This window comes from Macaca mulatta, chromosome 1, assembly GCF_049350105.2.
Source record: "Macaca mulatta isolate MMU2019108-1 chromosome 1, T2T-MMU8v2.0, whole genome shotgun sequence".
Taxonomy (NCBI): domain Eukaryota; kingdom Metazoa; phylum Chordata; class Mammalia; order Primates; family Cercopithecidae; genus Macaca; species Macaca mulatta.
Window position 1 is genome coordinate 105,643,025 of NC_133406.1, and position 27,133 is coordinate 105,670,157.

General features: G+C 49.0%; 4 protein-coding genes across 14 annotated transcripts; 2 read left to right on the top strand and 2 right to left on the bottom strand.

The window, feature by feature from the left end:
• Nucleotides 1-5,684: 5,684 nt before the first annotated feature.
• NR1I3 (nuclear receptor subfamily 1 group I member 3) lies at nucleotides 5,685-12,443 on the top strand (the record flags this gene model as incomplete). The annotated part of the gene is given in 8 exon segments (NM_001032896.1): nucleotides 5,685-5,815; nucleotides 6,309-6,439; nucleotides 8,857-9,026; nucleotides 9,250-9,389; nucleotides 10,718-10,863; nucleotides 10,947-11,075; nucleotides 11,299-11,404; nucleotides 12,296-12,443. Coding segments are annotated over 8 exon segments (1,083 nt in total), but the record flags the coding sequence as incomplete, so codon positions are not given.
• Nucleotides 11,595-16,158, bottom strand: TOMM40L (translocase of outer mitochondrial membrane 40 like). 8 transcript variants are annotated; one of them, NM_001261526.1, is made up of 10 exons: nucleotides 16,082-16,142; nucleotides 15,614-15,863; nucleotides 15,263-15,330; nucleotides 14,869-14,961; nucleotides 14,483-14,584; nucleotides 14,233-14,338; nucleotides 13,914-14,036; nucleotides 13,718-13,794; nucleotides 13,403-13,505; nucleotides 11,595-13,267 (listed from the first exon to the last, which is right to left on the bottom strand). In NM_001261526.1, exons 2-10 carry the CDS (start codon nucleotides 15,726-15,728, stop codon nucleotides 13,128-13,130), a joined length of 927 nt encoding a protein of 308 aa, NP_001248455.1. In that variant the 5' UTR covers nucleotides 15,729-15,863; nucleotides 16,082-16,142; the 3' UTR covers nucleotides 11,595-13,127. The 8 variants fall into 8 exon arrangements, with proteins under 8 accessions (NP_001248455.1, XP_014968510.1, XP_077829581.1 ...); XM_015113024.3 differs by having other exon boundaries at nucleotides 11,610-13,267; nucleotides 15,614-15,763; nucleotides 16,082-16,158; XM_077973455.1 differs by having other exon boundaries at nucleotides 11,610-13,267; nucleotides 14,483-14,612; nucleotides 14,816-14,961; nucleotides 15,614-15,763; nucleotides 16,082-16,158.
• Nucleotides 16,159-18,542: 2,384 nt separating this feature from the next.
• APOA2 (apolipoprotein A2) lies at nucleotides 18,543-19,903 on the top strand. The gene is made up of 4 exons (XM_001117975.5): nucleotides 18,543-18,625; nucleotides 18,796-18,871; nucleotides 19,145-19,277; nucleotides 19,673-19,903. Exons 2-4 carry the CDS (start codon nucleotides 18,820-18,822, stop codon nucleotides 19,788-19,790), a joined length of 303 nt encoding a protein of 100 aa, XP_001117975.1. The 5' UTR covers nucleotides 18,543-18,625; nucleotides 18,796-18,819; the 3' UTR covers nucleotides 19,791-19,903.
• Nucleotides 19,904-22,986: 3,083 nt separating this feature from the next.
• FCER1G (Fc epsilon receptor Ig) lies at nucleotides 22,987-26,840 on the bottom strand. Of its 4 annotated transcripts, none has more exons than XM_077997487.1 (5): nucleotides 26,767-26,839; nucleotides 24,124-24,218; nucleotides 23,926-23,961; nucleotides 23,497-23,517; nucleotides 22,987-23,351 (listed from the first exon to the last, which is right to left on the bottom strand). In XM_077997487.1, the coding sequence occupies exons 1-5, from the start codon at nucleotides 26,813-26,815 to the stop codon at nucleotides 23,289-23,291; spliced, it is 264 nt and encodes an 87-aa protein (XP_077853613.1). In that variant the 5' UTR covers nucleotides 26,816-26,839; the 3' UTR covers nucleotides 22,987-23,288.
• Nucleotides 26,841-27,133: the final 293 nt, after the last annotated feature.

The window sequence follows — 27,133 nt, forward strand, 5'->3', positions numbered from 1 at the left end:
GCTGGGAGCAGGGAGAATAATTGAATAGTCTGCTGCAGCAGTAAGTGGAAAATGATGAGGGCCTAAACGCAGCTAAGAGGTAGTGGGCATGTAGAGGTCAGAAGATAGGAATGACAGGTCATGGCATTTGGTCATTTATAGGGAATGAGGGAGAGAAAGGAGACTAGGTGACTCACCAATTTCTGGTTTGGCATCTGGGAGAAGACAGCAGTAAAAGGGGAAGGAAAGGAAGAAGGTAAGAGAATGAATATATGTTGATTTCCTTGCATGTTTCAAGCACCTTGTAAAGAATTTTACATTTTACTACTTTATTACTTTGTTTAGTCTTCACAGCAAACCTGGATAACGAGTGTTATTAACCCTTTTTTTCCAGGAAAGAAAACTGAAATTCAGAGAGCTTAACCCATCAGGTCACAATCCTCACAGGTGTTTTTCAGACCCTGGCCTGGAAGAGGCATGTTGGAAGAGGGTGAGGGTATCAGTTAACCCTGAAAGCCTGTTCGCTATGGATGCCAGGGGCATCCTGCAGCAGATTCTACTCTCTGTCTGCTTTATAGAGAGACCTTGAAGCCAGGGGAGGGTTTCTGTACACAGAAGAGCAAACTCAAAGCAGTCTGTTCCAAAGGAAACCCCATCTCAAAGAACTTCAGGGTGGACTTCTGCAAGAAGAACAAAGCTTAGTGTAATCCCTGGCCCCAGGTGAAGGGCAGCCCTGGACCAGAACATCTTTCTAGCCTAACTTCTCCCTAAGCATTCACTGCTGAGGTAGGAAGAGGAAGTATGCCTTCCCTTCCCTGGTCCAGTGTTGGCTCAGCCTGATGATATCTGATTCTCAGAGCCCCATGGAGCTGGGTCTCAGTCATGGCAAACAATTAGAGAAGCGGCAAAGAATAAGTAATTCAGCTAGCAAGAGCCAGTCGGAATTTGAACATAAGTCTATATGACCCCAAAGCCCATGTTCTTTCCACTTTCTCACATTGGACTAGTCATCAAGTCAGGTAATGTAGGAAAAGTTAGTTTGTGGGGGGGTTGACAATTCAATTTTAGACATATTGAATTTGAGGTGCCTATGTGAATCCAAGTGGAGTCATCTAATAAACTGTTGGGTATATTGGCCCTTGTATAAGTTATCTAAACAATCTGAGCCTCAGTTTTCTCATCTGTAAAATGACAATATTACCTATCTTACAGTGTTAACACAGGCAAGGAATTTTACATAGTACTCTGCTCATACTGGGTACACAAGAAGAATAAATTAAGGGAGCAATTAATACTTATAATATTATACATAGTCTTTACCACAACATTTGTTTGATTATATATTTTAAGACCTAGGAATTCAATTTATTTATTCAGTCTTCATAATTAATCTGGAAGTGTCTCTTTTGTCTCTCCTTCTGGTGCTAATCATGAGTGGACACTTGATAACTTATTACTGGAGTAAATTGTCAACTGTGAAAATGGATTGGCACCCAAGTATGGAGGGCCCTTGTCCTCCTCCTGTAGTCTCTCTCCCAGTTGGCAGTACCACTGTCCACTCAGTCACCCATGCCAGAAACCTGGAGTTATCTTTAATTCCTTGTCTTCTTTCTTAATCCAGGCATTATAATAGTCACCAAATTCCAATAATTTCACTTTCCACGTATTTCTCAAAACTCTCTCCTCTCCTACATCCTTCCACTATCCTAGCTCCAGCTTAATCTTCTCTTGCCTACATTATGGCTATAGCTTTCTAACTGGTCTTTTTGCCTTCAGTCCTGCCCCCTCAAATCCAACAGCCAGCAGACTAAACTATCTAGAATATAGATATGACAATGTCATTTCACAGCTTTCTCTTTCAAAGTTTCCTGATGGACTCAGTGTCTAGCCTGACACATGAGGTCTCCTGTGATCTGCCTACATCTCAGCCTTATATCGCACCTCTCCAACCTTATTTCTTCCCACTCCCAGCCTGAAATGTTATGCTCCAGCAAGAGAGGCCCATCTGTGGTTCTACCATATCTACCTTTTTGTATCTGGCTTATTGACCATCTCAGGCTGCACCCTCTGCCTGAACTGCCTTTTATATTCCCCCCCCCCGCCCGGCTAATTCATCATTACCCTTTAAAAGTCAACTCAGTTGCCACACCTCCAGAAAGCCTTTCCTGCCTCTTCCTCAATACCCCTATTGAGCGCCCTACTTTTTCAGTGCCGTAATGCTCTATGCATGGCACCATCACTGATCTGACTCTATTTCTTTATATATGTGTAAAGGTCTGTTTCCCCCATTAGCAGGAATGAGAGTAGGAGAGCATCTTACTCATCTTTTAACTCTAGTGTCTTAAGACATAGGTGGATTCTTGGTCAATATTTGTTGATTGAATAAACTAGTATGAATTGTCAGAGTCACAAAGACACCAACAGATACATACACATAAATATTCTTACCATCTCCCAAGGAACAGATCCAAGCACCTGTGCTCTCTGGAACTCAGTTTATTTCAAAGTGCAAAGTTATGCATAGTTAGATGCTATACCACTTGAGATTAGGGGTTCTACCAATTCATTCTGGTAAACTAAACAAGGATCTTTTTAACTCAGTCTCTCTCTCTCTCTCTCTCCCTCTCTCTCTTTCTCTCTCTCTCTCTGTGTGTGTGTGTGTGTGTTTATGACTCTAGCCTGCACTTGGGGTTTTAACTCATCTTTAGAGAAACATTAATTATAATTTAATGCAAGTGAAGAAGCAGAAGACATAATAGCAAAACAAAGAAAAATAGGCCAGGTGCAGTGGCTCACGCCTATAATCCCAGCACTTTGGGAGGCCGAGGCAGGTGGATTACGAGGTCAGGAGCCTGAGACCAGCCTGGCCAACATGGTGAAACCCTGTCTCTACTAAAAATACAAAAATTAGCCGGGCATGGTCACTCTGTCACCCAGGCTGGAGTGCAGCAGTTCGATCTTGGCTCACTGCAACCTCTGCCTCCCGGGTTCAAGCAATTCTCCTGCCTCAGCCTCCCAAGTAGCTGGGACTACTGGCGTGCACCACCATCCCCAGTTAATTTTTGTATTTTTAGTAAAAACAGGGTTTCACCATGTTGGCCAGACCTCTTGACTACGTGATCTGCCCGCCTTGGCCTCCCAAAGTGCTGGGATTACAGGCATGAGCCACCCTGCCCGGCCCAAAAAAATTACTTTAAAAAAATAGCACTCTTTATTATTATTATTATTATTATTATTATTAGAGATAGGGTCTTGCTATGTTGCCCAGGTTGGATTCAAACTCCTGGGCTCAAACCATCCTCTACCTATCTCCAGAGTAGGGGGGATGTACAGGGCATGTCACTGTGCCCTGTGGTCATTCTGATTTGATTCTCAGCCCTCCCTAGTTAGGAAGTGAGAGGGTTCTTTGCATAAGTTCTTAATTAGATCCTAGTCTCTCTCTCTGTTTTTTTAGACAGAGTCTCACTTGTTCTGTGCCCAGGCTGGAGTGCAGTGGCATGATCTCAGTTCACTGCAACCTCCGCCTCCTGAGTTCAAGTGATCCTCCCACCTCAGCCTCCCAAGTAGCTGGGATTACAAGAATGTGCTACCATGCCCAGCTAATTTTTGTATTTTTAGTAAAGACAGGGTTTCACCATGTTATCCAGGCTAGTCTCGAACTACGGACCTCAAGTGACCCACCTGCCTCGGCCTCCCAAAGTTCTGGGATTATAGGCTTAAGCCACCGTGCTGGGCCTCTAGTCTCTTAAAAACTTTTTTTGGGGGAGCCTTATTACACCTCTTCTTTTTTTTTTTTTTTTTTTTTTTGAGACGGAGTCTCGCTCTGTCACCCAGGCTGGAGTGCAGTGGCCGGATCTCAGCTCACTGCAAGCTCCACCTCCCGGGTTTACACCATTCTCCTGCCTCAGCCTCCCCAGTAGCTGGGACTACAGGCGCCCACCACCACGCCCGGCTAGTGTTTTGTATTTTTTAGTAGAGACGGGGTTTCACCGTGTTAGCCAGAATGGTGTCGATCTCCTGACCTCATGATCCGGCCATCTTGGCCTCCCAAAGTGCTGGGATTACAGGCTTGAGCCACCACGCCCGGCCCACACCTCTTCTTTTAGTACTGACATACTGTGTGTGAAAAAGCTTGCTCTGTCTGTCTCTCTCTCTCTCTCTCTCTCTCTTCCCAGCTTGTTCAGGATCTCTGTACACAGGAGGTTGCAGATGTAGCCTTAAACTCATCAACAGGGAGAATCTTGATGAGTCTAATAAGAAGCAGCTTCCAATGAGTCACAAGGTTCCCGCCCACCAGAGTCCCTCCCCATGTGCCACCAACCAGCACTTTTGTCATGCTGGGAAAACCTCCCACCCAGACCTTTGCCCAGAGTCCAGGGTCTGTGCCCTAACCCCACAGTCACTGAGAGCCACTGAAGTCCACATAAAACAGACATCTCTTGTTTTCCAGGTACTAAGGGTCATAATCCCTAACTCCAATCACTGGTAACTCCTGAGATCAGAGGAAAACCAGCAACAGCGTGGGAGTTTGGGGAAAGGCATTCCATACCGGATTCTGTGGCCTGCAGATGATATACTGCCTAAGATAAGCAGGTAGGAAATCTGTTGGGAGCCAAAGACTAAATGCAATAAAGTACAGATAATGCTGGGGGCTAGGCATGGTGGCTCACGTGTGTAATCCCAGCACTTTGGGAGGCCAAGGTAGAAGGATCGCTTGAGCCCAGGAGTTCAAGACCAACCTGGGTTACATAACAGATCCCATCTCTACAAAAAAGAAAGAAAAGAGGCCAGGCGCGGAAGCTCACGCCTGTAATCCCAGCACTTTGGGAAGCCAAGGTGGGAGGATCACTTGAAGTCAGGAATTTGAAACCAGCCTGGCCAATATGGTGAAACCCCATCTCTACTAAAAATAAAAAATTAGCTGGGTGTGGTGGCGGGTGCCTGTAATCCCAGCTACTCAGGAGGCTGAGGCATGAGAATCGCTTGAACCTGGGAGGCGGAGGTTGTATTGAGCCAAGATTGCACCACTGCACTCCAGCCTGGGCGACAGAGCAAGATTCAGTTTCAGGAAAACAAAACAAAACAAAACAAAACAAAAAACAAAAGAAAGGAATAAGGGAGGGAGAGAGGGAGGAAGGAAAAGAAAAAATATCCTGGTGTGATGGTGTGTACCTATAGTCCCAGCTACTCAGGAGGTTGAGGCAGGATGATCCCTTGAGCCCAGGAGTGTGCGGTTACATTGAACTACGATGCACTCCAGCCTAGGTAACACTAGACAACAGAGTAAGACTCTATCTCAAAAAACAGACAAACAAATAAACAAAACAAACAAACCAAAAATCAACATGGGCAACATGGCAAAACCCCATCTCTACAAAAATTAATAATAATAAATAAACAGAAATTAGCTGGAGATGGTGGTCCAGACCTGTAGTCCCTGCTACTCAGGAGGCTGAGGTGGGAGGATAGCTTGAGCCCAGGAGGCGGAGGTTACAGTGGGCAGAGGTCCAGCCTAGGTGACAGAGCGAGAACTTGTCTCAAAAAAAAAAAAAGAAAAAGAAAAGAAACACACAAAAGATAATGCTGGGGATCAAGTCAAGGACAGGTTTGGTTTGGTTTGGAAAGAGACTCTGTAGAAGGGACAGAAAAGGGTCAAGCGTGGCCCAGAACTGACTGCTGACCCCTCCCACATTCAGGAGTCTGTAACAGCCACCCCAACACCTGATGTCATGGCCAGTAGGGAAGATGAGCTGAGGAACTGTGTGGTATGTGGGGACCAGGCCACAGGCTACCACTTCAACGCGCTGACTTGTGAGGGCTGCAAGGGTTTCTTCAGGTGAGAGTCTCCTCCCCAGTGGAAACAGCCGTCCAAACCAAACTCCCTATCAGTCAGCCTTTACACCCTCGCTGGTGCCTAAGCCTGTCCAGCTACATTACTCCTTTATCTGAGAGTCTAATTACCCTGTGGATGGCAACCTACATCTTGTCAAACACATCACTGTATAAACTGGCGGCATAACAGAGGGAAGGCTAAATGTTTGTCTGATGGACACAGCCCATTAGTCAAGAGCACTTATTATGTACCCACTGCCTGTGAAGCACCTAGCTAGTACGACATCAACTAGGCTTTCCGGAGTGATCCTGTGTTGCCATGGAAATGCTTGAGATGTGTTGGACCCTATCCACCCCTGGGGACCTTTGGGCACAGCTCAGATTAGTCCATTTCACCAGATTCCCAGGTCTTTTAGACCATGTCATCTCAGCCCCTCACCCATCCATGTGTCTGTTCACTGCATCCCAGACTCTAACAACATCTCTGTATCTCACAGGAGAACAGTCAGCAAAAGCATTGGTCCCACCTGCCCCTTTGCTGGAAGCTGTGAAGTCAGCAAGATTCAGAGGCGCCACTGCCCAGCCTGCAGGTTGCAGAAGTGCTTAGATGCTGGCATGAGGAAAGACAGTGAGTTGGCCCCCTACATCCCAAGAATGCATTGACTGTGTCTGTTTGCTTTGTCCTTGTTCCCAACAGTGCATTCTCTACATAGCAGGCACCGTACTCTTTTTGAAACTAGTCGGATTATGTCAGTATTCACTCAAGACCTCCAATGGCTCCCCATCTCAAAGTACATGATCTCATGATCTAGCTCTCCCACAACACCTTTCAGACTTTATTATCAGACTCTTCCCCCTTACTCAATCAATTCTAGCTACACTGTCATCCTTAGAAACACCAAGCACACTCTTCTCCAAGGCTTTTCCACTTGCCATTCCCTCTACCTGAAATGCTTTTGTCCTAGATATCCACATGGCTAGCTTTTTTCTTTTCTTTTCTTCTTTTTTTTTTTTTAGATGGAGTCTCACACTCTATAGCCTAGGCTGGAGTGCAGTGGTGCCATCTTGGCTCACTGCAACCTCCACCTCCTGCGTTCAAGCGATTCTCCTGCCTCAGCCTCCTGCATAGCTGGGATTACAGGCATGTGCCACCACGCCCAGCTAATTTTTTGTATTTTTAGTAGAAATGAGCTTTCACCATGTTGGCCACGCTGGTCTCGAACTCCTAGCCTTAGGTGATCTGCCCACCTCTGCCTCCCAAAGTGCTCAGATTACAGGTGTGTTTTTTATTTTCTATCTCTTGAGCATAGTGCCTGTCACCTAGTAGGTGCTCAATAATTGAATTAGTTAATGTTTTCTCTGTACGAAGTAACTGTGCTATGCTCCCAAAGGATGATATAACTGGGGCTCACAGAAGTTAATTTGCCCAAGTTAATTCAACTAAAAACTTGTGCAGGCCAAGCGTGGTGGCTCATGCCTCTAATCCCAGCACTTTTGGAAGGCTGAGCCAAGAGGATTGTTTGAGGCCAGGAATTCGAGACCAGCCTGGTCAACAGAGATGCCCTCTCTAGAAAAAGAAGAAGAAGGAAGAAGTTGTACAGTCAGTATTCAAACTCAAATTTACCTGACTCCCAAAAACTTGCTTTTTCCATATCGCACAATTCTCACTGTGGAAGAATGAAAGGAAACTGTAGAAGTCAAAAGATCTTGGTCTGAATTCCAGATCTTGGTTCGATCTTGGATCTTTTGTAGAAGTCAAAAGATTTTGGTTTGAATTCAATCTACATTACTTATTTTGTGACCTTGGTCCTGCCACTGGAATCTAAGCCTGTCTACATTTCTAAAAAATATGACTGGGCTGGGTGCGGTGGCTCACGCCTGTAATCCCAGCACTTTGGGAGGCTGAGGCAGGCAGATTACCTGAGGTCAGGAGTTCGAGACCAGCCTTACCAATATGATGAAACCCCATCTCTACTAAAAGTACAAAAATTAGCTGGGCGTGATAGCATGCATCTGTAATCCCAGTTACTTGGGAGGCTGAGACAGGAGAATCGCTTGAACTCAGGAGGCGGAGGTTGCAGTGGGCCAAGGTCACGCCATTGCACTCCAGCCTGGGCAACAAGAGTGAAACCCTTTCTCAAAAAAAAAATATAGATAGATAGATAGATAGATAGATATGAATGATTAGTTAGGCTGGGCATGGTGACTCATGCCTATAATCCCAGCACTTTGGGAGGCCGAGGTGAGTGGATCGCTTGAGGTCAGGAGTTCGAGACCAGCCTGGCCAACACGGTGAAACCCCGTCTCTACTAAAAATACAAAAAAAAAAAAAAAAGAAAGAAAACAAGAATTAGCCAGGTGTGGTGGTGGGTGCCTGTAATCCCAGCTACTCCAGAGGCTGAGGCAGGGAGAATTGCTTGAACCCAGGGGGTGGAGGTTGCAGTGAGCCAAGACTGCTCCATTGCACTCCAGCCTGGGCGACTGAGTGAGAGACTCCATCTCAAAACAAAATAAAACAGACAAATACATATATATATATAATTTTATATATATATATGATTAATACCAGCCCTGCCTATCCTGGGGTTGTTTCATTCAGTGGGATTTAACTTCAGAAGTTTTGAAATTTTGCTAAAACACCAGGTAAGTGTTTATTTGAAAGGATTATTTGATTATTTTTGAAGGATCATTTAAAATATCACATAAGGTGATGCTCTAGATATCAAGACCCTTCCCTCTACACTGTTTCCCCAAAAGCCCTCGCACCTTTCCTCACATCTCTCCTACTTTCCTCGCCACCCTTCCCTTCTCTCCCATGGTGCAGTTTTCTGCTGTAGTTCTTCATAGGTTGGTGGAAGTGTATAGGAACCCCCTGCCTCCTGGAGCCTCTAGGACTTTAGCCAAGCCCAAGAAAACCTCAGGAATTCCCCCATTCCCCCCATCCTTCGTTGTGCAGGGTGGCTGAGGGGCCCCAGATCAGGGACCAGCAGAGAGAAGTGCTCTGCTGGTCTCAACAGCTTTGTCATGATCTCTTGCCCTGCACAGTGATACTGTCAGCAGAAGCCCTGGCATTGCGGCGAGCAAAGCAGGCCCAGCGGCGGGCACAGCAAACACCTATGCAACTGAGTAATGAGCAAGAAGAGTTGATCCAGACACTCCTGGGGGCCCACACCCGCCACATGGGCACCATGTTTGAACAGTTTGTGCAGTTTAGGGTGAGCACCGACAGGATTTGGGTTGGAATACAACGAAAAGGGCACCCAAAAAGGCTGGTCTGAGAGAAAGGGGTATATGCCATGCACCAATACTGAGGATGGATCTCCAGAACCCCGGCCTTAAGCAGGCTTCTCAGCTAGGAACTCTTCCAAGATAAGGCTGGCGAGGCCTGAAGGAGGGCCCTAGGGCCAGGGCCTCTAGCTAATGTTCTGATCGTTGCAGCCTCCAGCTCATCTGTTCATCCATCACCAGCCCTTGCCCACCCTGGCGCCTGTGCTGCCTCTGGTCACACACTTCGCAGACGTCAACACGTTCATGGTACAGCAAGTCATCAAGTTTACCAAGGACCTGCCTGTCTTCCGGTGAGTGACCTCCCCTCATCTTTCAGGAGGCAAACACTTCAGCAAGTTGTATATCCACCCCGAAAAGTCACTGACAACAAATTAACACCTGCCTCAGCCTTTCCAAGCATTAGGTCTTGAATTCCCAGCTTTGTTTTTAACTGTGCCAATCAGAATTGGGAGTTCTTCTCCATCTCTGAAGTACAGGCTTGCATCTAAAGTGCCCTTGAGGTGCCGCGCAGTGGTTCACACCAGTAATCCCAGCACTTTGGGAGGTGGAGGCCGGCAGATCGCTTGAGTCCAGAAGTTTGAGACCAGCCTCAGCAACATGACAAAACCCCATCTCTACAAAAAATACAAAAATTAGCTGGGCATGATGGTGGATGCCTGTAGTCCCAGCTACTTGGGAGGCTGAAGTGGAAGGATCACTTGAGTCCAGGAGGTTGAGGCTGCAGTGAGCCGAGATAGCACCGCTGTACTCCAGCCTGGGTGACAGAGTGAGACTCTGTCTCAAAAAATGAAAGCTAAAAATAATAATAATAGGCCAGGCACAGTGGCTCATGCCTGTAATCCCAGCACTTCGAGAGGCCAAGGCGGGTGGATCACTTGAGCTCAGGAATTTGAGATCAGCCTGGCCAACATGGTAAAATCCGTCTCTACTAAAAATACAAAACTCAGCTGGGTGTGGTGGTGTGCATCTATAATCCCAGCCTCTCAGGAGGCTGAGGCAGAAAAATCACTTGAACCTAGGAGGAGGTTTGCTGTAGCTGAGATCAGGCCACTACACTCCAGCCTGGGTGACAGAGCAACACTCTGTCTCAAAAATTAATTAATTAATAAGAATAATAATAAAGTGCCCTTGTCGGCTGGGCACAGTGGTTCACACCTATAATCCCAGCACTTTGGAAGGCCAAGGCAGGAGGATTGCTTGAGCCCAGGAGTTCGAGACCAGCCTGGGCAACATAGTAAGACCCCATCTTTACAAAAAATAAAAATAAATAAACAAAAAATCAAAAAGTGGGCCAGGCGCGATGGCTTGCACCTGTAATCCCAGCACTTTGAGAGGCCAAGGCAGGTGGATCACCTGAGGTCAGTAGTTGGACACCAGCCTGGCCAACATGGTGAAAACCCATCTCTACTAAAAATACAAAAAATTAGCCAGACATGGAGGCACATGCCTGTAATCCCAGATACTTGGGAGACTGAGGCAGGAGAATTGCTTGAACCAGGGAGGCGGAGGTTGCAGTGAGCAGAGATCGTGCCATTGCACTCCAGCCAGGGTGACAGAGCAAGACTCTATCTAAAAAAAAAAAAAATTGAAAAGTGCCCTTGTTTCCTGCTTTCCACAGTTCTCTGCCCATTGAAGACCAGATCTCCCTTCTCAAGGGAGCAGCTGTGGAAATCTGTCATATCGTACTCAATACCACTTTCTGTCTCCAAACACAAAACTTCCTCTGCGGGCCTCTTCGCTACACAATTGAAGACGCAGCCCGTGGTGAGATGGTGCTAGAGCAGTAGGGGGCATGTGTCCTCATGGTACAGTATGTGGTCAGGTGACCTAGAGGCTCCTAATCCTAGTATCTCCCGCAGTGGGGTTCCAGGTAGAGTTTTTGGAGTTGCTCTTTCACTTCCATGGAACACTACGAAAACTGCAGCTCCAGGAGCCTGAGTATGTGCTCTTGGCTGCCATGGCCCTCTTCTCTCCTGGTGAGCATCTCCCAAAGCCCAGAGCCTTTTGCTGCACCACCTCTGCCCAAACATTCAGCTCCTTGAGTCCATCCACCCCAGGCCTTCTAGCCTAGCTGTCAAACCTGCAGACTAGGTTAGGCCTTCTAGCCTAGCTGTCAAACCTCCCAGCCTCGGTCCCTGGGGCACCATGCAGGCCCACCCCTGCCACCCACCTTGTCCTTCCCAGCTCCCTATCTTACAGACCGACCTGGAGTTACCCAGAGACATGAGATTGATCAGCTGCAAGAGGAGATGGCACTGACTCTGCAAAGCTACATCAAGGGCCAGCAGCAAAGGCCCCGGGATCGGTATGGTGGGACACTGAGGGCTTGGAGGCCACACCAGGGCAGGAAGGGGTTGGCGAACCATTGAGCGTGGGAGGAATGTTTTTTTACTGTCCTTTCCTTAGTGAATTCAGGTATCTTGGGGTCTAGTCCTTCCCCCTGGCCATCCCTGTCTCACATCGTTTCAGCCTCCAAATTACTGAATTTGGATACTGCTGTTTCATCTCACTTTTTCCAGATTTTTTTTTCTTTTTATTCAGTACAGATGCAAAGTAGTAGCTCAGAGGCTCTGGGTAATAGCATTCCTGAGATTGATGACATCCATCACCTCACTAGTCCAACTTCTCCAGACTAACGCAGGCATTTCTCTTCCCTTGGCCTTTCCTCTCCTCGCCATTGGGCCAATTCCTTTGATTTTTCATTTCCCTTGAAGTTATGGCAATTCACAGTTTCATGGCCAAAGCCAGTTCCAGGTTCAATAGTCTGTGATTTATCCGGGCTCTGAGGTATGCACCACTTCTGTTTTGCTCATTCCTCCAAGAGCTAGTTTGGCCAGAAAGGGGATGCTTTATACCATAGAACACATCCACCTTCTAGAACCTGCTCTAGAAGGCCAGGCCCTCAGATTCCACACAGTTGGAGTTCTGGCCAAGTCTGGAACTTTCTTCACACGTGGCCCTCAGAGCTCTGGGTTCAGAAAAAACTGAGCACGGTGAGAGAAGACAGTGTCAGACTGAGGCCCCCTGGAGGACCTTTGGAACCTCTGATCATCTGTCATACCAGAGCATGATTTTCTCTAATGTTCAGACCTGGCTTCACTGAGGAATAGTTCAGGGGATCAGGGCTTCAAGACAAGACTCCCAACTGCCTTATTTCCCTCCTGTTTTCCTGGCAACCCCACTACTTCCTCCAAAGGTTTCTGTATGCGAAGTTGCTGGGCCTGCTGGCTGAGCTCCGGAGCATTAATGAGGCCTACGGGTACCAAATCCAGCACATCCAGGGCCTGTCTGCCATGATGCCACTGCTCCAGGAGATCTGCAGCTGAGACCAGGCTCACTTCCTTCCCCAGATCACCTGGGACACCCTGGATACACTGGAGCGGGGAAATGCTGGGACCAAAGATTGGGCCGGGTTCAAAGGGAGCCCAGTGGTTGCAATGAAAGACTAAAGCAATAACTGCCTCTTCATGCGGTCATGGGGATAGTGGGGTTGGCCATAGGAACAAAGTTGTTCTCTGGAAGCACAGAAGATGGGAAGGAGGAAGCCTCAGGGCTAAGAGGTAAAGAAGCTCCTTCTGGGAATGGGTGGGCCCTACTTTCTGAGACCAAATATCTAGCCCTTCAGCCCTACTTTCCCAGCCTTGGGAGACTCTGGGATGGAAAACAGGATGGTCAGCTAATCCCATGCAGGATTAACCAAAGGGAAAGGAAGAAGGAAGCCTGGAGGCAAGGAGTGCCAGGGGGAATTCAGCCATACCCCTTAATCCTTTCCCCTTAGTCCAGAGCCACAGGAGCATCGGGAAGGTGATACTGGGGCTGGTAGCAGAGGGGCGATCCTCAAACCTCTGCCTCATCAACTGCCCCTGTGGCAGCTCCAGTTCTGAGGAGGGCATGGTCCTATCCGCCACTCTGCTCCTGGGTCCTAGAGGTCACCCAGCAAGGTGGGCTCTGGAGAGGGGCCTAGTCTCTGGCCCTAGGGCACCTGACTCAGAGGTTCCAGCTGCTGTGGGGGCTGGCTCTGGACAACCTCAGCCCACAGTGATGCTGAAGCCACAATGGAATCTGTTGCGCCAGTGATTGAGGAAGGCTCCAAGGGCTAGGGTGACAGGCAGAGGGGGCATCTTCTTCTCCAGCACAGCACCTACACACCAGTTACTATCCACCAAGCCTGTTGGGGGAGAGAATACCCACTAGGTTATTTAACAGGGATTGGAGGAAATAGTCACCAGAAATAAGGTAAAGTTTCCCTCCCTCTGCATTCCCCATTCCTCAGCATAGCCAAATGTCTCCCAATAACCCTCACCTCTAAACACCATGTTGGCCTGGGGCAGAGTCAGGTGGTAACCAAAGGAGAATGTTGTGTCTTGTAGCCTTGTGTTTGCCTCAAACTCCACTCCAACCTGAACCTGAGAACCATGGGCAAGGATGAGAGAGAGATCAGTATCAGTGAAGACCAGAAGGGTCCTGACGGGGGATCAGCAGAATGAAGGCATACATGGAAATATATACACAGCGTGGTAGGAAGAAAAATAGGTCAGCAGGGCGATAGAGGTCCAGATGAGCAAAAGTTCACGACTGACTTGCTGACGAGGAGGGGGAGTGAGATCAGAGGTCTCACCTGTTCATTTGCCCTGTGGTAGTAACTTGCATGGGCCCCGCCTGATCCCACATTCAATGTAGCTACCCAGTGTACAGCTGTAAAATCCAAAGTACAGAGGGGAAGGAGTGTTAACTGTAGTATGACACAGGCCAGGAACCCCAGAAAAGTTCAGAATTTCCCCCCCTACCCACCACTACTTCACTTCGCCCCATACCGGAGTACTTCCCAGCCAGTGTCAAGATGGCCCCCTCTTCGCCTGGCCGCCGGTGATAAACTAGCTCTCCTCCCAGCACCAGCCGATGAGTGAGGCTCTGCAGGAAGTGAGCAACCATGATCACTGTGGGGGAACGGGGAGACATGGAGTCAGTCATAGAGACAACACCCAGACCTGCTCCCTCACCCCCAATAACCGCCACCCCAGCATGCCCAAGAAGTTCCTTTTCTACACTCCAAACTGTACAGAAGATGAAGAGGCATAGTAACGTTAGCAAATGGGCAGCCAAGATAAAAAGAACCCTGTCCCAGTTCCTCACCCGACTCCCCAATCAGGTCAGGATTTCCTAGGGTCAGAGTGGCTGTGTAGTCATCTCCCCGATACTCGCCATCAAACTGCCATGTCAAGAACTTGGCCTGCTGCGTCTGAATGGCAAGAGCAAGAAGTAAAATCTCCCTCCCTCTTTATGATCATTATTGACTCTGCTCCTCCTTCCAAGCCCTCAGAGCAGGAAACCCATGAAGGAGAGAGGAAGTGCCTCAGGGGACGGCGGCAGGAATTGTGGTCACCTGGAAGACAGCCTTAGCTCGGAGCCGCTCTGCCAAGAGGATCAAGACCTGGGCGTTCAGGCTGCCACTGCTGTCCATATCCCCTACCACAGTGGGGAACACCTGTGGAAGGGTATACACAGTAGTAAGGCTGAGCCGGATGGCATCACTCAGTCTAAACCCAAATATAGAACTTCATTAAGAGTGCACAGCGCCCCCTGGTGGAGTCACAAAGACACACTCTGGGCTCTTCACAGAAAATGTTTCTCTACCCTCTCCCATTCAGAAGAGACACAAAAGTCAGGTTACGGCCCATTCCTCCCCATAACACACACAATTCCTCTTCCTCCAGACCTGGGTCCCAGATTGGCTTTTAGGGAGATGACCCAGGTGTGTGGAGCCCTCACCTCAGTGGGACTGAGCTGCCAATCCCCTGCATAGGCCGCATGGAGGTGATATCCCGGCAAGCCCAGGGCACTCATGTGTATAGTGTGAGCCACCTGAGGAAAGAGGAGTCAGTGGAGAAAAGCGCATTCCTGCTCCACCTCAATCCCTTATCCCACCCTTAATCTTTTCCCCATTCAGAGGGCCTCTCACGAATCCCAAATATTCCAACATATACAGAGAGGGTCACTGGATTAAAAGCAACAAGTCCCACAGGCAGGGAGGTAAAGAGAACCCCACATCCTCCCTCGTTTGTCCCACATAGACTGGCTAGGGCTGGAGTACAAAGGAAAGGAGAAGATGATCCAGGGACAGGAAAGGGGGAATAGTAAGGAGGGGCCAGAGAAGTGGGAGCACCTGGAAATGGCTGCTCAGAACCTTGTTGACAACGAGCTTCACGCCCTCCATCTGTGCTGGGAATACATCTGAAGGGGGTAGGGGAAGGGAAGGAATAAGCACAGACAAAGAACCACTACCCCAAAAGGTAGTCTCCCCTTTCAATTCCACAGGGAACACTTTGGAGGAATTAACCTCCTTTCAAGTCCTGCAATGAAACGCTCCACTTCATTTGGGCACCTGATCCTCCCTGATGCTGCATGCCCCAGCTGTGATCTCCCCTTTCCTGCTCCCATCGCCGGACATCCAGCATTCAAGACCCTCCACTCCTCTGCCCCTTCATCTTGAGACACCCCAATGCCAAGTTCTCACCTTTGCATAGCCGGTGCAGCTCATCGAAGCTCCCAGGGTTGGGCAGGGGTTCCTCTCGGCGGGGGCTCCGGCGGGGCAAAGTCCCCATTGGTGCCAGGCCCAATGTGTTCCCCATTTTAGTCCAGAGGACGGGGAAGGGCCGGGGTTAGCCTGTGAAAGGACGCTATTGCCCCTTTACCCTCCAACGGGCCCCACCCCCCATTATCCGGCTCCCTAGTCTCAGAAACTTCCACATGGTCCGACGCTAGACCTGGAACAGGAAGAGGAGGGAAGGAGAGCACTCATGGAGAGACAACCCTAGGCACACTCCCGCCCCATCTTTGATCTCTCACCCCCACCTGTCACCCTTGTCCTCTCTCCCTTTCTCTGATCCTAGCCCCCACCACAGACCTCACCTAGCTCCCTAGTCTCTCTACTCTTGATTCCCAGGCCCCAAGACCAGGCCTGCAATGGTGCAGTATCCCTTACCATCTCAGACCATCATGCTGCCCCTTTCCCCCCGGCACACCCCGGTCATCTTGATGGGGGCAGCCATCTTGAGTGATGGCAGAACTGCAGCTTCACGCTGCATTCTTAGCGTGGCCATGAGCGCCATCTTTGAATCTGGCAAAGAAAGCTGTCAAAGACCCAACCCACCCCTGACTGGGCCCCGCCCAATCAATGAAATAATAAAAAAAAAAAAAGCCTCGCTATCTACCACGAGCCAATGGAAAGGGAGGAAGAAAATGAGTGGCAGGTGTGACGGCCCAAGAGCTTCAACCCTGGAGCTGCAGAGGCGGGCAGGCCTTGATTGGTGGCCCCTTAGACTTAAGTGGAAGGCTTTAGATCACTAGGCCTCTCCAAGGTCGGGAAAAAATTTGTGAGCGTGCAAGACACTAGAGGGAGCATCTTGTAGCTTGGGCCACTGAAGCTCCTTCCCCCCGTGTAGTTTCACCCTTGAGAAAAGTGAAACTACAGCTTGTAGACTGGCTTTGTGTGAAGGGTGGCAGAAAGAACCATTATGAAGACTTCTTTGGAAACCTGGTTCATTTCTATCGCTCCCCTCTTCCCAAAGAGCCCATGGGAAATCCTCCTCACAGCCCTCCACAGCACACCTCCAAATAAGTACTACTCATTAAACGCAGCACTGCCTAGAACAGGGACCCACCCTTCTCTTCTGGAGGTCTACATCTCTCGAAGTCCCCACTCTTGCCCACTTGGTGGAATGGAAACGGGTGTGAGAGTTTGGCGCAGAGCAGTAAGTTCTAGCAGAACTATTCGCTGAAAGAGCTGCTCTCTGTATTTAACCTTTCCTTCCCTGAGTCCCCAGGCAGAGTTGGCAAATAAAATCTAGGAATATGGAGCCTGGCCCCCAAATGCACTCCATCCCAGGACCGGGGCAAGCCAAAGGGCTGACCTCAAGCACTAAGCGCTCCACAGGGGAATAATTGAAGATGGAGTAAGATTTCTTGGTCTTGGAGGGTGAAGGGTGGGAGGAGGGAGAAGATCAGGAAAAATAACTAATGGATATTAGGCTTAATACCTGGGTGATGAAATAATCTGTACAACAAATCCGCATGACACAAATTTATGTATGTAACAAACCTGCACATATAGGCTGGGTGCGGTGGCTCACGCCTGTAATCCTAGCACTTTGGGAGGCCGAGGTGGGCAGATCACCTGAGGTCGGGAGTTCAAGACCAGCCTGACCAACATGGAGAAACCCCGTCTCTACTGAAAGTACAAAATTACCCAGGCGTGGTGTTGTATGCCTGTAATCCCAGCTACTTGGGAGGCTGAGGCAGGAGAATCGCTTGAACCCAGGAGACAGAGGTCGCAGTGAGCCAAGATCATGTCATTGCACTGCAGCCTGAGCAACAAGAGCAAAACTCCGTCTCAGGAAAACAAACAAACAAAAAAACCTGCACATATACTTCTGAATTTAAAACAAAAGTTAAAAAACAAAGATTTCTTGGTCTTTGGTCACTACCTCCCTCATTAGCTCTGCGCCTCCACTCTCACCTCTCAGGAATGTTCCATATACTCAGGGAGTATGCTTGGGGGGGCAAAAGGGTGAAAGATACAAATGCTTCTGATACCTATTTAACTGATTTCACCCAAATGCTTTGAACCTGAGAATGTACCTATCCCCCTCCCCTACCCCCAACAGGAGTGAGACAAGGGCCAGGGCTATTGCCCCTGCTGACTCAGTATTGGCTGATCACTGCCTAGAACTGATAAGATGATCAAATGACCAGGCACCTTCAACCTTTACCCTGGCAGAAGCCTCTTGTTCACCCCTTTTCCTGCCAGAGCCCTCCATTGGGAGGGGATGGGCGGAAGCTGTTTTCTGAATTTGTTTTACTGGGGGTAGGGTATGTTCACTGATCAGCATCCAGGTCATTCTGGGCTCTCCTGTTTTCTCCCCATCTCATTACACATTAACTCAAAAATGGACAAAATCATTTACACTTGCCTCTTACCCGACCCTCATTTTCGTAACCCCCATAGCCCTCAACCCTGTCCCTGATTTCAATTCCTTTCTCCTTTCTTCTGCTCCCCAATATCTCTCTGCCAAATTGCAATAAAGTGGGATAAGGTTGAGAGATGAGATCTACCCACAATGGAATAAAGATACCATGAGCTTTCCACGGTATGATGGGTTGATGGTATCCCATGGGTTGATATATCAGAGCTTTCCAGAGAAGTAACTTGGAATCCTGCTTCCTGCTGCATTCAAGTCCAAGGACCTCAGATCTCAAAAGAATGAACCTCAAATATACCTGAAGTGTACCCTCTTAGCCTCCACTAAGGGCTGTACCCCCTGCCTCTCACCCCGTCACCATGAGTCTTCCATGTGCTTGTCCTCTCCTCCCCCATCTGTCCAACTTGTTTATCCTAACATAATCCCTGTCCCACTGGACCCATCATAGTTCCTGTCACCTGACAGGGGGTGGGTAAACAGACAGGTATATAGCCCCTACCTCTCCAGCCAGGGCAGGCACAGACGCCAAGGACAGAGACGCTGACTAGGTAAGATAAAGAGGCAAGAGGTGTGAGCAGCATCCAAAGAGGCTTGGGCTTCAGTTGTGGAGAGGGAGAGAGCCAGGTTGAAATGGGCAGCAGGTAGGGAGATCTCTGGGGAGGAGCTGAAGCCCATTTGGCTTCAGTGTCCCCCCCAACCCCCACCACCCTCTTCCTAGGCCGCTTTCCCCACTGTCACCAACATGAAGCTGCTCGCAGCAACTGTGCTGCTCCTCACCATCTGCAGCCTTGAAGGTGGGTGTGATATGGAGAGGGGGCCAAAAGGGAGAATGTGCTGGTGGTTATAGCTACCTATCTGCCTATGCTCTTATATCCAGGTCTGGCAACTAGAGGGCTCAAAAGGAAGATCATTCCCTATCTAAAGCCCAGAAAGCCCATCCAAAGATCTGACTGGACACCTTTTTGGGGAGGGGGCGGAGAGCTGGGGTGGGTACTGGCAGAGGTATGGCAAGAGGCCAAGATTCGTTGCTGTGGACCCAGCTGAAAAGAGTGTGTGTGTGTGTGCAGGAGCTTTGGTTCGGAGACAGGCAGAGGAGCCAAGTGTGGAGAGCCTGGTTTCTCAGTACTTCCAGACGGTGACTGACTATGGCAAGGACCTGATGGAGAAGGTCAAGAGCCCAGAGCTTCAGGCCCAGGCCAAGTAAGTCTAAGGGCAAGGAGTTCAGGGGCTGTGGAACTGTGGAAAGGAAGAAGGGAAGATGAGAGGCCCCACAGAAGACTGAACCCAGGGGTGGGGATTAGGGCAGATTAGGCTTAAATTGGAGAGAAAAAGTCCTTCGTTGCCCAAAGATCCCACACGTTTCTTAGATAGAGAGGAACAGCAAGAACTGGGCCTTGAATTTCAGTCTCTAGGGTCTGTTCCTCTACCCAGCAAAGGTCTTGGCTCTACTCCCACCTAGGGGCTTTGCCATGCGATGGACCAGGCACTAGAGTTTGGGGACCTGAGTCAGTCTGCTCTGACCTCCCACCATGACCGAGGCCCCTGCCAGTGCCTAGGGTCCCTCAAATTAAACTCTAATCCCCTCACCTATCCAGGGCTTACTTTGAAAAGTCAAAGGAGCAGCTGACACCTCTGGTCAAGAAGGCTGGAACGGATCTGGTTAACTTCTTGAGCTATTTCGTGGAACTTAGAACACAACCTGCCACCCAGTGAGGTGTCCAGACCATTGTCTTCCAACCCCAGCTGGCCTCTAGAACACCCACTGGCCAGGCCTGGAGCTCCTCTCCCTACCCACTCTTTGCTACAATAAATGCTGAATGAATCCAGCTCTGAGCCTGGTATGTTTGGGGGACTGGGAAAAGTAGGGGAGTAGGAGAGGAGAAGAGGAAGGAAAAGGAAAACTCTGCTTCTAGAAGGAGAGAATTTTGGGTGTGGAGGGGTGAATAAAAGATTGAAGACACAACTGATGAAAATGACAGGGGGAGGGTGCCATGATTCTTCTCCAAACCCAAAGAGTCTCCTACGGGCTGGGCATGACTCTGCAAGAGAACACTAAAGAGGCTTTGCGTTGCACATGGAACTAGGAGAGGAAGGAAGAATTCACAAACTGAATCCCTCGATTTCTGGATGTCATAGAAAATGAGGGTACCCTGGTGGGGTGCAGTGGCTCACGCCTGTAATCTCTGCACTTTGGTAGGCCGAGGCAGGTGGATCACTTGAGATCAGGAGTTCCAGATGAGCCTGGCCAACATGGTAAAACCCCGTCTCTACTGAAAATACAAAAATTAGCCAGGTGTGGTAGCACATGCCTGTAATCCCAGCTACTTGGGAGGCTGAGGCAGGAGAATCACTTGAACCCAGGAGGCAGAGGTTGCAGTGAGCTGAGATCATGCCACTGCACTCCAGCCTGGGTGACAGAGTGAGACTCCGTCTCAAAAAAAAAAAAAAAAAAAAAGAAGAAGAAGAAAAGAAAAAAAGAAAACGAGGGTACCCCTCAGAATTTCCTCTTAGTCATTCTATGAAGAAAAGAAAGCTTCCCGAGGTATCAACCAAGACCCTCGTTTCCCTTCTGAGCCAGGGCAACACTGTGTTTCCCCCTTTCCCACAATAAAAGACTCAAGTTTGCTCCTCTCCCTGGAAGTGCTCTAATTTCTCCATTTAAAACCTCTTGTCTAGGCCAGGTACCGAGGCTCACACCTGTAATCCCAGCACTTTGGAAGGCTGAGGTGGGAGAATCACTTGAGGCCAGGAGTTAGAGACCAGATTGAGAAACACAGTGAGACCCCCTAATATATTTTTTTTAATTAAAAACAAAAGCCCAGCTGGGTGCAGTGGCTCACACCTGTAATCCCAGCACTATGGGAGGCCGAGGTGGGCAGATCACCTGAGGTCAGGAGTTCGAGATCAGCCTGGGTAACATGGGGAAACCCCGTCTCTACCAAAAATACAAAAATTACCCGGGAGTGTTGGCACATGCCTATAATCCCGGTTACTCAAGAGGCTGAGGCAGGAGAATCGCTTGAACCTGGGAGGTGGAGGTTGCAGTGAGTCGAGATCGTGTCATTGCACTCCAGCCTGGGCACCAAGAGTGAATCTCTGTCCCAACAAACAAACAAACAAACAAACAAAAAACAAAACAAAACAAAAACCAAAAAACCTCTTATCTAGACACTGCCTGTGGAAGACCCATTCCAAGCCTCTCCTCCACCGCTATCCAGGCACTATTTATAGAACTGGCCTGGTAGCCATCTTGGAGCCTGGAACTAGTAGCTGTGGTAGCCATTTAAAGGCCTGGCAAGTATCCAATTTGGTGGACATATGGGACTAGAAAAACTTTGGGAGCTGTGATACCTGAATTAAATGAAAATGGAATGGAAATCAGTCTGGGTTGATGGGAAGAGACTTACAATCCCAAGAGGCAGAGCAAGGGAAAATGAAACATTTTCTGATAAAATTTTATTCCCACTTTATCTTTAAAAGAGTTACTTCCAGGTCAGGCTTGGTGGCTCACACCTGTAATCCCAGCATTTTGGGAGGCCAAGGCGGGCAGATCATAAGGTCAAGAGATCAAGACCATCCTGGTCAACATAGTGAAACCCCATCTCTACTGAAAATACAAAAAAAATTAGCTGGGCATGGTGGTGCTTGTAGTCCTAGCTACTCGGGAGGCTGAGGCACAAGAATCACTTGAACCTGGGAGGGAAAGGTTGCACTGAGCCGAGATTGCACCACTGCACTGTAGGCTGGCAACAGAGGGAGACTCCATCTCAAAAAAAAAAAAGAAAAAAAAGAAAAAGTTACTTTCCTACCATGGCTCATTTCTCATATCTCATCTGAAATCACCTTTCCCCCACAGACACTGGAGATGGCTCCAATTCCTTCCAGATATTGATCAACCTCCTTCATCTGGCCTTCATGACCCTCACCATTCATGATTACTCACTACCCCTTCTCTTTCCCAATATCCGCTTTTTCTCATGTGGCAAAATGTGCAGAGATAAAAGTGATATCAGTTGGTTCCTTGCAAACTGAACTTGGACAGGTTAATTAACCTCAAATAGCCTGAATTTCCTCACAGGGTTAATTAGCAGATCAAATGGTACAATGAGCTGGAAAATACTTTGAAAAGTGTAAGTCGCTGTGCAGCGTGAAGTGTTGTGCAGTACTGTGGAGGTTGGGGGTTATGCCAGGGGTAAGCTTGGAGTCTCTAGACCCATTCTGAAAAGACTGTGGGTCACAAGTAGGACTGGCAGCATCTCCTGAGGCTTAAATTCTTCCAGGCAAATATTTCTCATAACTCTGAAAACAGGACAGGCATTGACAGGGCCTTGACCACCACCCATGCACTTGAGGGAGATGACCCGCCATTTGGACCCAACTTATTTCCCTTTGCCTTACCTACCACTAACGCATCTGGCCCTCTAAGCTCCCACTTGCCCCAGACGCCATGAAAATTCACTGTTCCTATAAAACCTTCCATTAGGAGCTTCACACATGCCTAGTCATACCATCCATTCTGCATATTTGGCTTTTCAGCTATGCTAATTCCCATATGCATGTACTGGATTGGTGCCATCTGGATTGGTGACTATCTGGGGACACCCAGGTTCCCCTACAACCCAACCTTGGTTCAATCGTCAAACACAGAAGGCCATGCTGATACAGAAGACATTTCTTATGTTTCCAAATACGCCTAGACTCCCAACACACTAGTACCTGCTCCAGCTCCATCCTCAGAGCACCTGGAGGTCAAAGGTTTTATCCCTCCCCCAGCCATAGTCAACGTTTATCCCTCAGTCAGCAAAATAGCCCTGAAGTCCGTTAGACTGTGAGTTCTGGAACTGAAAAACTGTATCTAGTGCTTAGTAGAGACTGAATAAATATATGATAAATGAATGAATGAATAGAGTCCAGTCCATGGCAGCTTTATTGGGGGTTCTCCCTTCCCATATTTTAGCTGGAGTTGGGGATGGGGAAAAGAAGAAGGGTGGGACAAGAGAGGGAGACTAGAATATAAACATCCGTGAATAGCATCTGAGCATTAGTCTTTAACGGGGAGGAGGAATCACTGGTGTATATTAATTTAGGGCACAGGATCATTATAGGGGTAGGACCAGCTGATGTTAATGGCATGCAAGCATATGTGATGCCAACCATGAGGGCTGGAAGAACCAGAAGCCGAAGAAGAATATGACCGCATCTATTCTAAAGCTACTGTGGTGGTTTCTCATGCTTCAGAGTCTCATAAGTTTCCTGGTTCCTGGTGCTCAGGCCCTGGAGGTGGGAGTCAAAGGGTGATCAGGAGCTGGAGCCCATCAGGGGCCCCTCCCACCTCCACAGGCCCCGCCCCTTCCAAAGATCGCTCAAAATCCCACCCTCTTCTGCTGACTTCCCGGGTAGGGGAGGCAGGCACACTTACCGTGTAAACACCATCTGATTTCTGCAGAGACAAAAGAAGCAAAGCATTAGAGACCCACAGCTTCTCCAGGGCCCCAGGGAGGCATGGGGTGTGGGCGGCCAGCCACCTTGGGCTAGAGGGCACTCACATGGATGCTCTGGACCATGGATGCCTATTTGCCCACATGGCTACAAGCACACATATACACCCGACATACCACATCCAAGTCTCTCACATATTCTTTGTCACTCTATGCTTGATTCTTCCCTGTCACCTGCCGAATATTTTACTTCTGGCTTGGCTAGGTAAGGTGGGAGGGAGGCCTCTGAGGTGTATGCAGGTCAGCACCTGAGAGGCATGCCCTCCCAGAGGCCCGGAACCCCAGGCTGGAGCCCCAGAAGGGCTGAAGGTTTGAAAAGTTGTTGACACCAGGTGTGGGAGGGTCCATACCTCATAGCTGGCTATAGCTGCCTTTCGCACTTGGATCTGGAATGGGGGAAAGGTTATCAGAAAAGGGGAAGTTAGTGGCCCATCCCCCTTCCCTGCAAACTTTGTCGGGGGAGCCCCTTTTATTCCTTCTCTTCGAATCCTTGCTGCTGCCCCCCTCCCACTTCCCCTTCCAGCCCCTTACCCCTCCCTGCCCAGCGCTACCTTCAGTCGACAGTAGAGGAGGGTGAGGACAATTCCATACAGAAACAGGATGGCATCCAGGATATAGCAGAGCTGAGGCTCTCCCAGGGCCGCTGAGGGGATAGAGGGTGCCCGTGGGGTCAGGGGCATCAGGGAGGATCTCGTACTCAGAGGAGAGAAGGGAAGGGGCTCTGGGGGGTAGGACAAAGCCTGGAGGGGAGCCGTCTAAGGGAAGAAATTCTGTTTCTCTCTGGCCTCCCACTGCCCTTACCTTTCCCTCTTCTCCCCCACCGTAGGGTCGGGCTAGGATAGGAAGTGTGAGGGTTCTATTGAGATGGGACTTATGTGGACTAATAATTGAGGCCTTCCCCCTCAGCCCCCAACCTTTTCTTTTTAGCATTGTGGGTTTCTCAGGCCCACATTGAGCAATTTATCCACCTCAAGGGACCCATCTGAGTCCACCGGACTGAAACAAAAACCTCAGCCGAGAGGGGTAGTGGGAGGGAGAGGCAGTGGCAAATTTCAGTGAAGAAACCACAGAAGTGTCTCTACTAAGTCCTGTGACCTGTGGCTGAGGGCTGGACAGGAAGGATGTGAGCCGGGGAAGGGAGAGAAGGCAATTACTCTGTCATTGGTCATCTCCTAGCCTCAGCGTTGTTGCTTTCTGTCCTGCCACAAGACACTTAAATATGTAAAAAAAAAAAAAAAAAAAGTGTCTGTTTTTCCCAGACCGTACAGATACCTTTGGCCCTGAACACAAGGCTGGGGGAATGACCACAGCTATATGGATACCAGCTCTTGTTACTCTGCCTTATTACTCACTCTCTGGGCCTCTGAGAGGGGAAGTTTTGTGCAATTTAAAAAAATCAAATCAAGTCTGGGCTCCAGAGACTGCTCTCACCCCCTATCAGAAGACCAGTAGGGAACGTGTGACTAACGCCGGTCAATTACTGACATCGGTCAAGTACTTTTTATTCTGCAACATTCTTTCACACACATAATATTGCACAAATCTTAAAACTACCCTGTGAGGGAAACATCATCATTGCCATTTTATGGGTGACGAAACCAAGGCTCGGAAAAGCTAAGTAACTCACTCAGAGCCACAGAGTTAAGTGACAGAGCTGAACTCAAATGCAGGTTTTCTGCCTCTAAAGCCCATGCTTTCGTTTGGGCCTCAGCGGGCCTCCTCCATCCTCATCCCACAGCAGCAGACCAGTGGTTAACTTAATACTTGCTCCCACCTTCTCAGCTAGGCTGCTGGAATTCCTCCCCAGTCATTGTCTTTCAATTTCCACAGTTTCCCTGAAGCTGACGGACCTCCTCCTCCCCGACACCCAGCTGCCACACACACACACACACACACACACACCAATCTGGCACAGACAGCCCAGAGTGAACAAAGAGTGGGAATTCTTAGATAGTGACTGGAGCCGTAGAGCTGCAGAGACCTTCCCATTTCTGCCTCTATTTCTCAGCTCACGCTCAGGTCTCTGGAACTGGGCATCTCATGCTGCCCATCCTCATATCAACTGCTGACAGAATGGAGCATTAGCAATGACCCATAGAAAAAGCAATCCCGTCTGTTTGTCTTGGCTATATCCTTGCCTTACTCCCAAGCACAAGAACAGATTCCTACCTTCCTAAAGGGTTCTCTGTATCTCTCTATATATATATATAAATATATATAATCTTTTTTTTTTTTTTTTTTTTTTTTTTTTGAGACGGAGTCTCTCTCTGTCGCCCAGGCTAGAGTGCGATGGTGCGATCTTGGCTCACTGCAACCTCTACCTCCTGGCTTCAAGTGATTCTCCTGCCTCAGCCTCCTGAGTAGCTGGGATTACAGGCGCCAAGGGTGCTTTGTATATTAAACCAGCTAGAGATCAGCTCCCAGCAGACAAGACCAAATGCACCCCATGGGAAACACTGATCATGGGAAACGAAGCTTTTCACCAGACCAGCTCTTCATGCCATACAACCAGACCCTTCCCCTGCCACTTTCTATCAACGCTGAAAAGAGAAAAGTCAACCAGGCACGGTAGCGCTTTCGGAGGCTGAGGTGGGAGAACTGCTTGAGGCCAGGAGTTCAAGACCTATGTGGCCAACATAGCAAGACCATCTTTTAAAAATAATAATAATAGCTGAGTGCAGTGGCTCACACCTGTAATCCCCAGTACTTTGGGAGGTCGAGGTGGGTGGATCACTTGAGTCAGGAGTTCAAGACCACCCTGGTCAACATGATGAAACCTGGTTTCTACTAAAAATACTAAACTTAGCCGGGCGTGGTGGCGGGTGCCTGTAGTCCCAGCTACTCGAGAGCCTGAGGCAGGAGAATCGCTTGAACCCAGGAGGTGGAGGTTGCAGTGAGTAGAGATTGCGCCACTGCACTCCAGCCTGGGTGACAGAGCAAGACTCTGTCTCCAAAATAATAGTAATAATAATATGAAGAAAAGTCTGGAAGGAGGTAAGAAGGCAATAAGAAGGAAGGAACTATGAGTCTAGTGCCCTGGGTTGGGGCTGATAGGACTGGCCTCAGGGTTTCCCTATGCCCACCTGCCCACTGTCAGTCTTCCTTCATCTGTGTTTGACTCGGCCCTTAGACCCATGCTCTGGATTTCCACCCTGGAGCCAGCTCACGCTATCCTCACCAAACCCTCTTACCTGCTTGTTCAACCAAAAGGAGTAAGAGCAAGACCACTGCTGGAATCATCTTGGGCTGGAGATCGGCTGTTCTGACAGCACTGTGCAGCTGTGCTCAGCAAGCAGTTCCCTGACCACAGAGTCCCCCCCTTCCTGCCACGCCTTCCCCCACGCTTTGGCCCCTTCCCCTTCCTGCGCAAGAGACCGGGCGGCTCCCGGAAGGGCCAACTAAGGGAGTTGGGAGATCTGGGCTCTTAAGTGTCAGCCCTTCAATGACCAACTCCTAACCCATAGAATGAGGAGACTCTCACACTCAGGAAAGACTGTCTACATCTGCCATTTCCAACTCCACCTGGCTCAGAGATTTATCTGTGCTAAACTGCCCGTC

Excerpts from the sequence above, each read along its gene's own strand:
- TOMM40L (XM_077973455.1), bottom strand. The coding sequence starts at position 15,728 with ATGGGGAACACATTGGGCCTGGCACCAATGGGGACTTTGCCCCGCCGG. Across the intron at positions 14,613-14,815 it reads AAAGCCAATCTGGGACCCAG|CCTTACTACTGTGTATACCC; the intron begins GTCTGGAGGAAG and ends CATCCGGCTCAG. Across the intron at positions 14,037-14,232 it reads TGACCTGATTGGGGAGTCGG|TGATCATGGTTGCTCACTTC; the intron begins GTGAGGAACTGG and ends GTTCCCCCACAG.
- APOA2 (XM_001117975.5), top strand. The coding sequence starts at position 18,820 with ATGAAGCTGCTCGCAGCAACTGTGCTGCTCCTCACCATCTGCAGCCTT. Across the intron at positions 18,872-19,144 it reads CACCATCTGCAGCCTTGAAG|GAGCTTTGGTTCGGAGACAG; the intron begins GTGGGTGTGATA and ends GTGTGTGTGCAG. Across the intron at positions 19,278-19,672 it reads GAGCTTCAGGCCCAGGCCAA|GGCTTACTTTGAAAAGTCAA; the intron begins GTAAGTCTAAGG and ends TCACCTATCCAG.
- FCER1G (XM_077997487.1), bottom strand. The coding sequence starts at position 26,815 with ATGATTCCAGCAGTGGTCTTGCTCTTACTCCTTTTGGTTGAACAAGCA. Across the intron at positions 23,962-24,123 it reads TCTACTGTCGACTGAAGGTA|ATCCAAGTGCGAAAGGCAGC; the intron begins GCGCTGGGCAGG and ends CCCCCATTCCAG. Across the intron at positions 23,518-23,925 it reads CAGCTATAGCCAGCTATGAG|AAATCAGATGGTGTTTACAC; the intron begins GTATGGACCCTC and ends TTGTCTCTGCAG.